The sequence below is a fragment of the Eublepharis macularius genome, chromosome 6 (assembly GCF_028583425.1).
Source record: "Eublepharis macularius isolate TG4126 chromosome 6, MPM_Emac_v1.0, whole genome shotgun sequence".
Lineage (NCBI taxonomy): Eukaryota > Metazoa > Chordata > Lepidosauria > Squamata > Eublepharidae > Eublepharis > Eublepharis macularius.
In genome coordinates, this window is record NC_072795.1 from 81,388,076 (window position 1) to 81,397,559 (window position 9,484).

The 9,484-nt window shown below is 49.1% G+C and overlaps 1 protein-coding gene across 1 annotated transcript; it reads right to left on the reverse strand.

Moving 5' to 3' along the window:
- Positions 1–1,759: 1,759 nt before the first annotated feature.
- Positions 1,760–7,892, reverse strand: VAX1 (ventral anterior homeobox 1). The gene is made up of 3 exons (XM_054984063.1): positions 7,655–7,892; positions 5,748–5,935; positions 1,760–2,278 (listed from the first exon to the last, which is right to left on the reverse strand). Exons 1-3 carry the CDS (start codon positions 7,890–7,892, stop codon positions 1,760–1,762), a joined length of 945 nt encoding a protein of 314 aa, XP_054840038.1.
- Positions 7,893–9,484: the final 1,592 nt, after the last annotated feature.

Consider the following 9,484-nt stretch of genomic DNA (forward strand, 5'->3'; position numbering starts at 1 on the left):
GGCACATATGTATACAGTCTGTAAACGCAATATAGATATATAGATATAGATATAAAAATTAAAGCAACTACCTAAGTACACGGCGTAGGAATTATTTTCTGACAATTTTCAAGTCCTGGAATTTAATGAGGGTAAATAAACTTGGGCTACTTACATTGAAGAAGGTTGAAATAGGTAATAAGGGCATAATAGCAAGGGTTTTAAAAGTAGAAAATTAAACCGGATTGTTTTTAGGAGGAGAGGGAGCTGAATTTTGCATTGGGGTTAGTTTTATGAGAAGAAGGTTCAAATAGGGGAGAACTCGAATTTAAATTTAGATTCGTTAACATGGAAAAAACAGACGTTGATGGGGGGTCTTAAGCGAGTTCTAGAGAATCCATTGCTTCCAACTCTGCTCCGTTATTTCCCATATTCAACACAAACTGCACTTCTGATTTTGTTATTAAAATGTAGAAGTAGACATAGGAGGGAAAAAACTGGGAAGCTTGATTTGACGTAAATTTTTTCCCGTTTTCTTCGTCGGTATAAGTATGGTCAATTGACATACTAAAATCGAACCGCGGGTCGCATTCGAATATTCAAGGCTGAACAAAAGAAAAATTCATTTAAGTTGTCCTGCTTCTCCTTTGCGTGATGAAATAAAGGCTAGAACCCTGTCACAAGTGTAAGCACAGTTTGTAAGACCACCAGCGTTGTCTGAGATTTAAGTTTTTTGATCTCTGAGAGGTTGCTTTGAATCCACCGGCTTGCAACGTTTCTGCCTTTACTTATTGCGGACTTTAGTAAGGGTTTCCGGGCTTCTATTTCAGAAGTGTCATTTCAGTACTGCGGTGTCTGAAGTGAAGAGAATCCGCTCCCAGCCCGACCACATTACTCGGGTCAGCAAGTGCAATCCTGTGCACATTCACACATTGCTGTGAAACTTCAGACGAAGCCTGTTGAGGATCGCACAGCAGGCTTCAAGCAGCCTAGTTCGATGGGACTTTTGCTTGGGATCGAGCTATAAATTGCGGAAGAGGAACTGCTGTCTTCAGAGCGATGAACAATCCCTTTGTGAAGCTGCTTTAAAATGACCAATCTAGCCGAAGGAGGTATTTTAAGAGGGACAGAGAACATCCTCATAGGTTGGAAATGTTTATGCTTGTATACTAGTATACTCTGTATAGAAACTCCAACCAGTCTACCCCACATCAAAACTCGTCCCGGACACTCACTTCCAAATCCTACTTTCATAAAGTGGATCCTTTTCACATTGGCAGCCAACTTGAAATGAAAAGCTCCAGTTTCGGCAGTAAACCTTCCTCGAAAACTATTCCGCATTACCTTCAGTTTTCCCACCTCCATATTCTAACATTAAAACCAGCGCGGCTTATCAGTATTACGAGATGTTCCCCCCTCCGCCCCCCCCCCAGCTCTTGGATTGTTTTGTCTGCTCTTGCCGTCTATTTTGCTGCCATTGTCTAGCTTTGGCGGGTTACGTCGTTGCTGCTGCTTATCGATTTGTTTCACTGATCTGAGGCCTCCAGCCAAAGTTGTGAGGCCTCCGGGGTTCGGCCCCGTGGCAATGGCAGGGGGAGAAAAAGCGAGGGCCAAACCCTGGGAGCCTGGGAGGCAGAGTTGGAAGAGGGGGGAGCGGAGCCGGGCGGGGAGCAGAAGGGCGCGATGGGTGCAGGAGGGGGCGCCTGCCGTGGAGGAGATGCCATAAATAATCGTCACGAATAGATACTATAAATATAAATACATAGAAAGTTACTTCGAGTCAGTCCAAGGCCTTTTTCTCCGCGCCTTCTTTATTGGCGGTCCGGGAGTAGGGCTCGAAGGCGGAAGAGCTCAGGTACCTGGCGGACAGTTCTTGCAAGTTCCCCGCCAGGGATCCGGCCATTGCCAAGGGGTTGGAGGAGAGCCGGCTGGCCACGGAGCCCAGCAGGGTGGGCACGGGCAGGCTGAAGAGGTTGTGTCCCCCCGGAGGAGACGGGTGGGCTGGCCCGGCCGCGGCGCTGCTGACAGCCGGCTGGTGAGGGGAGGCGCCTGCAGCCCCCGACGCCGAGCCGCTGGCGCCGCTGGCCAGGCTGGGAGCCCGCAGAGCCGAGCCCAACGCGCTGGTGGCGCAGGGCGGGAGGAGGCCGGGCAAGCCGGGCGGGGAGAGCAGCCGCCCCTGCTCCAGCAGCCGCAGCACGCTGCAGGTGGCCGCCGTCTCAGACACCACCGACTTCAGCTCGGAGTCTTTGCCCTGGTCTTTCTTCTGCTTGGTGCGCCGGTTCTGGAACCAGACTTTGACCTGCAAGGAGGCGGGAGAGGCAGAAGCAGAAGGTCAGCGGGGAAGGAAAAGGGCCCCGAGCCCGCCCGCCCCGGGCACCCTGACCCGCGCTCTCCTACACGTGACCGCGCAACCTCGGGGGGAAGGAGATCTGCCTCGGGCGGAGGGGATCGCTGGGCGCGTGTGGGCAGCGGGAACGTGGTAAGAATTCGAAGCAGGATGCGGCGCGCTTGAAACTGCTCTTGAAGTGGCTTGGAATCGCGGGAACAACAAGGACTCTGTTATTGCTTCCCCAGACAAGAGTCGACGCATGGAGCGGACGGCAAAGGACAGATACACAGCAGAGACCAGCGGAGAGGGGGGGAGATGGAAATTCTCTTGTACAGTGTGCCGTTAAAAAGAGTATGTTCCTCAACTAGTGAAGCTTCCACGCAGAACCATGAACATCCTCTCAAACAAAATCTTTTCTGGTCTGCCTGGCTGAAAAATGTCCAAATTTCTACACTCCCGAAAGCCCTTGGTGTGGATGTCAGCCCTAGATCTTCCGATCTCTTTAAAGTCATTCCATTAAGAACAAGGCCTTGAGCTTTCTCGATCTTCCTGTCCCCTTCCACCTGCCTTATCTCCGGATATCTCTGGAGGCTTTCCAAGCATAGGTAGGCTAGTTACAGTTAAATTGGGCTGTTCCATTACAGTCTTGTGGCTTGCAAGAGCCAATGTATTCCGGAGTGCTTCCATTGATCTCTTCCATTCAAGACTGCAAGCTCTACTCTAGTTATGGTGTTTTCTCCCCCCTCCCTGGCTCAAGCACTATAAAAGACACCTGCATTCACCCCTCAAGCGTCTTTAGATCTCTTTTCCATTATTTCAAATATTATTTCACTCAAATCAATATCACATGCCACTCTTTAGGCACTGAGGCTGTTCTATTTGTCATACCTACTTGGCTAAATCTGACAGCCAAAGAAATGCTAATTAGCTTGTCATAAGGATTCATTACAGTACAGGATCTTTTCAAGAAATAAGAAACCACTCCTCACACTCTTAGTCTTTTGCACTGGCTTATGTTTTCTCTTTCTTTCTTTCTTTCTTTCTTTCTTTCTTTCTTTCTTTCTTTCTTTCTTTCTTTCTTTCTTTCTTTCTTTCTTTCTATCGAAATAATGTTCGGATTGTACTTTTTCATGTAGGAAAAAAATAACATCAGACTCTGTCTCCCTTTTCATTCTATTCTAGGAATGGACTAGCAAATATTAACAGAAAATGGGATTTCTCCACAACCCACCCACCCCATCGATTTCATTAGCTAAAATATGACAATAAGAATTAACCACAGTTCAGATGATATTTTCAGGTCAATGCAAAAATAAGAAGGATCTCTTTATCCCTTCTTTCTGGGGATATTTTAAAGTTTCTCTAAGCATTTCATTATAAACATTCAGTGATTCCCCTCCCCAATCCTATTATCCTTTCCGCTGGCTCTCTCATTCAGCAAATCTTCCATACAGTATTTCCTTCCTGTGTCTAATGGTAAACGCCTTCTCGCCTCCTGTGCTATACACACGATTCTATACACCACATGGAAAAGGGATCCGCCCTACCCCCACCCCCACCCCTCTAACATGGGTATTCTGCAACGAACAATTCTAGGATGAAAGAAAGAAAGAAAACTAGCTTTTAAAAAAAGAAGTTAGAACAGGCAGTCGTTGCCGATCTCACTTTATGTGAGATTCATAAGATATGTGTAAAATAAGGTTGCACGTCGGAATAAAAAGTCTTTTATTTTCCTGTGTTGATTGATACCTCCCCCTCGCAATTGCTTCTGATATTAACCTCTCTTCTCTGACAAACTGCGCAGGACAAATGTTTTGTTAAAATGGTTTGATCAAATGCATTCAGCGTAACGGATCAGATATACATGCCAGCTCTCATTTTCAAAACTACTATCTGCAAAAAAAAAAAACACCAGCCAAAATAAGAGGGAAGAAAGGAGGAGGGGCAAAGAGACGTAACATCCATGCAGGCATTTGTTGTCTTGAAGAGTTTACTTGCGCTGTGGATACTTCGGAAAGGCGTTTGGAAATAAATTCTTACTGAGAGTAAGAAGTAGCTGCCAGCAAGGGGGGGGGGGGGAGAGTATCCTGACACCTTTAGAACCACCAGGTTTTGGAGGGCTCCAGTCCCGGAAAGCTTTTACTGTAATAAATCTAAGGCGTCAGGAGACTATGGGGAGGGGGGCTGTAACACGCCCTCCCCTTCGGAATTTCTAAGTAAGGGTATCAGGCTGGGAGTTTGGGAACTATGAACTGGGGCAGACCTTAACCACACCTAGAGCCGGGAGTTCCCTGACAATCATAACTCGTCTCTGGATGCGTTGAGGCTCAAGGCGCTGCGCTGCAGGCCTGGTAAAGAAATAAGCTCAGGTCCTTCGTGGATCGCAAGGATTTCAAAGGGGCGCGCAGGGAGGAATGTGGTCAGACGCTAAACATTTTTGAAAAAATTCTTTCTGGAGGGTCGACTCCTTCCTGCAGATCTTTTCCTCCCCCTTTTCAGAGCAGGGCTCGGAAAAGAAAGGCGCTCTAAAATATTTCGTGGCCCATTTAGTTTCTATTTGCGAGTTGATTTTGGTTCTTAAGGTTCTTACGTTATTTAGGTGAAAACCTATTACTTATTGCGGGGGGTGTGTGTTAAGTTCAAGATATTTAATTGAAATATAGACTCATATGGCATAGAAATAAAGCAGTGTAAATCAATTACATTTTGACTGCTTTGTAGTTTCAATTGGAGTTATTTTCAGGTGAGTGTTGAGGAGAAGAGAGAGTTTCCTGCGAGTGCCGTGTATATCTGGATTCTTTTGGAAAAGCAAATTTAACAACTGTACTATTGGGCGGGCGGGGGGAGGTCTACCGGTGATTTACAGCGGGAGCGTAACCATGTTTACTTGGAAGTAAGTGCCACAGAGTGCGGAGGATTCTCGGTGCCACCCTAAGCAGAGTGACACCTTTCTAGTCCCGTCGACTTCAAGAATCTTAGAAGGGCGCCACTCTGTTTAGGACAGCACAGTTTCTCTTCACCCTATCTCTGCTTAACAACATGGCGGCCTCTGTTTTTAAGGATGCAATTCACACCCCATTGAAGCCAGTGGCTCCCACAACCTGCAAGGAGCTCAGGTCATGATCGGGCTGAAGGGCCACTTACTTTGAACCCTCCGGCTTTTAAGGATGTGCTTGTGTGAAAGGCCAGCCATGCTGAGCCGCGTTTCTCTTTTTCTCGCACAATCACTACCATTAAGCGTGCTGGAGGAAGGACAGCGGCTGCTTTAGGGCTGGCATCTGAACAAATGATTCAGAACCGTCGCCTGCACGCTCTTTACTCCAGACTTTACTTTTTACTTCACTAGACTTCGTGGCGGAGCGGGGAATTCGAACGAGCACCTCCGGGATCCCACCGAGGTATGGGCGGGGGGGGGGGGGGTTCTCTTGCCTCTTCCTACCTGAGTTTCGGAGAGATTGAGCTGCCGCGCCAGTTCAGTCCTTTCCCGTCCGACCACGTACTGACATCTCTGGAACTCCATCTCCAGTCTGTAAAGTTGTTCGGCGGTGAAGGAGGTGCGGGTCCTTTTGGGCCGGTCCAGATCGAGCCCTTTCGGGAGAATAATCTCTCGTATTGAACCTTTGGCATCTGGCAAAAAGGAGACGGAGGCACTTTTAGACCAGGAGGAAGCGGCAAACATACTTTGCGGAAAGGGGCCGGAGTCGAGGGGCCTCTTCAAGGCCAACGCAAATCTGTTTCCGAAGAAGCTGCCCGGGACTGAAGCCCGGAGCCCCTCGGCTTATCCGAGTTCTTGACATTTATGCTATGTTAACCTGGCCAAGGCCCTGCGAATTACAGACTCCGCATCAGTTGCAGCAGCTGCCACGGGAGACACGCGGATCACCTCCAAATATCACCTCCCCCCCCCACACACACAACCACAAACACCAAATATCACCTCCCCACACACACACAACCACAAACACACACACCGCAACCCCCAGAACGCCCCAAAAGCGCTGCTCAGATTTGGGGGCAGGAATCGGCCCCGTTCACCTTCAAGGCGCGGGGGAGGCCCCGCAGGAAGGGCCGGGCCCCCGCGGCCGCCTTTGCCGCGCCGGCATCACATTTGCACGCGGGGAAACTGCAGAAGAGGCTTCCCCGGGCCGCGTTTCGCCTTTCTTGGCGGCGGCGCTGAGAGAAGCAGGCTGACCACGCTGGTCTTTTGCCCGTGAAGTGCGAGGGGGGAAAGCAGCCTTCCCCCCCCCCCCCCCCGGTTTCAGGAAAGCCTTCCAAATCCCATTAGCAGCTGGTCAGGCTGGAGCGGGCTTCGCATTAAGCCTCAGCCTTCCAGCCACGTCTCCCCCCCCCCCCCCAATAATGTTTCCTTCCCAGTACAGCCTGAAGCCGGGAGAACTCCGGGATTTTGAAGCGACCTCTTCGGAGGTCAGCCGATCGCGCCGCGCCGCCTGCTTGTTTACAAGGCCCGACTTCCCTCTCGTGCGAATGGAAGCCCCTCTTGGGCACACGCCCGCAGCCCCGGCCTTGAGGCTTTGCAGACCAAACCAGGCGGATTAAAAAATTGTAACATTATTACACTGACGGTCGTGGGGAGGTGGAGGAAAGGACGCGCGGGAAGGTGTGGGACACGAACAATCGCCGCCCCTCTTGGAAAGGAAGGGAATGCATTCAAACACACACACAAAAAAAAGATCGGAATCTTCTGGCTGCTCTTTTAAATTCGGTACGAAACGGAGTGGACCGAGGGGAGACTTCGCCCCTTTTCAAAGAACCTCCAGAGGACTTGACTTCGCCTTCGGAGCGGGTGCAAGTGAAACCCCAGTGAGGAAGCCGCTCCCGAAGACCCCCGGCCCAGCCCAGCCCTTTCGAGAACAGCCAGCGGTACCAAACCAGGAGCGACTGTCGCTTGATGTTTCGGCCGCCTACCTTTCGCCCCCTCGGAAGGGCTCTTCTGACACTTGAGGCTCCCAGCCTTTTCAATAGCCCCAAGAATCAAGGGGGAGAAAAGGGGGGTTAGCAGTCACGTATGTCTAAGCAACAGCCCTCTGTGTTTAAAGCAAAAACAATCGGGGAAAGATTGTGTGGATCCCCCTCACACACACACACACACACATAGTAAGCTGAGAAAAAGAAGCCGCGAACCCCCCAAAGAGGAACTTTTGGCGTGCCTTACATTTCCCAGCAGTCAAAACTAGGAGAAATCTCTACAATGGTGAAACACACTAAGGATATCTTTGCCACTGAGCAATCCCAATAATATTTTGTTAAACAAAAAGAAAAGTGACCATCTCTCACGTGCCGCAGGGATTTCACACACACACAACACAACAGATCCGATCCCCCTACCTCGAACGAGTATTCTTCTGCAATAATCCGGATCAGTGGAACTCGATTTACTTTTACTGCAATCTTCGGAGACGCCGGAAGCTGAAAAAGTCCCCTGTTGATCCTTCAAAAAAGAAGCCGAAATATTTCCTTCGCATCCTTTGCTTTCCTTGCCCTCTTTATGTCCGTTCTTGGAGACCCGGTTGCCTTCAATCTCGGAATTGCACCTAACGTCCATTTTGTCTTGTTGCCCAAACATAGAGTGCGATATAGATTTTTAAAAAGTAAAAAGAGAGAGCGAGAGAGAGAGAGAGCGAGAGAGAGAGAGAGAGGAAGGGGGGCGGGGAGGGGAGAAGCCGGGGTTGGGCACTGCACCGCTTATGGTCAGCTCGGCGAGCGGCAGCCAAGTCCCTCGAAGGCGAGAGGTCGGTTCTGATACGGAGGCAGGAACCCAGCAGCTCCCAGCGTCCTAGTGCGAGTGTCCAGCTTCCCTGAGCCCCAATGATCAGGTACTCCACAGTGCAACTCTAAAATGATTTAATGCCTGCCTTATTACAGAGAGGGATGTAGTTGTTAGACACCCAGAGGGACGCGCACTGGCTGTTTCAATTGATTACGGGTAATTTTGCAGCCTCCACATTTAGGTTACCTCATGAATACACTAAATTGTTTGGATAATATATCACATCGTAATGGGTGGTTTGTATGCTTGTCCCCAATCAAGTCGAGTTTAGCCAGTGAATAAACTGAAATGATTGGCCTTGCTTTCAGGAAACACACAATCAAAAGACTGAGACTTGCAGGAGAAGGGGGAAAAAACTTTTGACAAGATTCAGACGGAATTGTTAGGAGCCATTAGCAGCCATTATTAACTTTCTTCAGTTTGCCTTTGACCCTTGCAGATTACAGGGTGGTTTTATCCAAGACACGCCTAATACATGTGAACAAAGCTATCAGGAGTGGGGGGAGAGGCGCACATTGGCATAACCCATGAAGCTGGAGGAAGGACTCTGGAGTTTTCCCAATAAACAACCGAGTTGCCACCACAACTATTTTAAGGAAGTTTCCCTTTGTGTGAAGAAGGCAGGTAGTGGGAATTCTTCTTAACACTTATCTCCACATCCAGCCATCTTAAACTCCGACCTCTCTTTAATGCAGTTCAGATACTTGCGTGTGTGTCCTCCCCACCCCCCATCTAATTCTGCACCTTGAGCACATTTGCAGAATATGGTATGTGTGTTTAAAAAAAATCCTTGCTTGTATTCAGATGGATCCAGGGTAGAGAGAAAGGGAGAGCAGGGGAGATCTCGACAGCGTGATCTACTAAAGGGGGGGGGGGGGTCCCCTGAGCTATTTCATTGTGTCTGCTACAATATCTTTGAGAACCGCAACAGCCAGTAATCCAATAAGACCATTGATTAGGCTACAATGATTCAATTCAAGCGCATGGCTTTGTGCAAAGAGCATGCTCCAGCCTTTCTTGTCACCTTGCGGGGCAGAAGCCCTCTTCACGCTGCTCTCCTTATTCATTCCTTTATGGGAAATGTAGAGCGAAAGGAGTGAAAGATGGCAATTATCTAATTGGACTATTAACAAACAATTCTCCGAGTGTGGCTGTCTGGCATTGGTTCTTGGGCGGGGTGAAAGGCCACATGTTGCACTGGCCCCATTCACAAAAGAGTTTTAGGGGCCAGGCGAGAGAAAGAAAGCGAGGGAACTTTTCACACAAATCCTGGCATCTTCCTTAGACATCCTTCCCTACACTCTCAAGCTCCTTGCTTGTGGGTTGAAGGGGGAGGGGGCTGTTAACTTACTCTAAGGAAAGAACCATGCTTCAGCTACAAGAAAAGC

What these genes read in the sequence shown, in the direction of transcription:
- VAX1 (XM_054984063.1), bottom strand. Translation starts at nt 7,892, where the DNA reads ATGTTTGGGCAACAAGACAAAATGGACGTTAGGTGCAATTCCGAGATT. An exon ending in CAGAAGAATACTCGTTCGAG is followed by an intron (nt 5,936 to 7,654) that starts GTAGGGGGATCG and finishes CCTTTTTGCCAG; the next exon opens with ATGCCAAAGGTTCAATACGA. An exon ending in TCAATCTCTCCGAAACTCAG is followed by an intron (nt 2,279 to 5,747) that starts GTAGGAAGAGGC and finishes GCCTCCTTGCAG; the next exon opens with GTCAAAGTCTGGTTCCAGAA.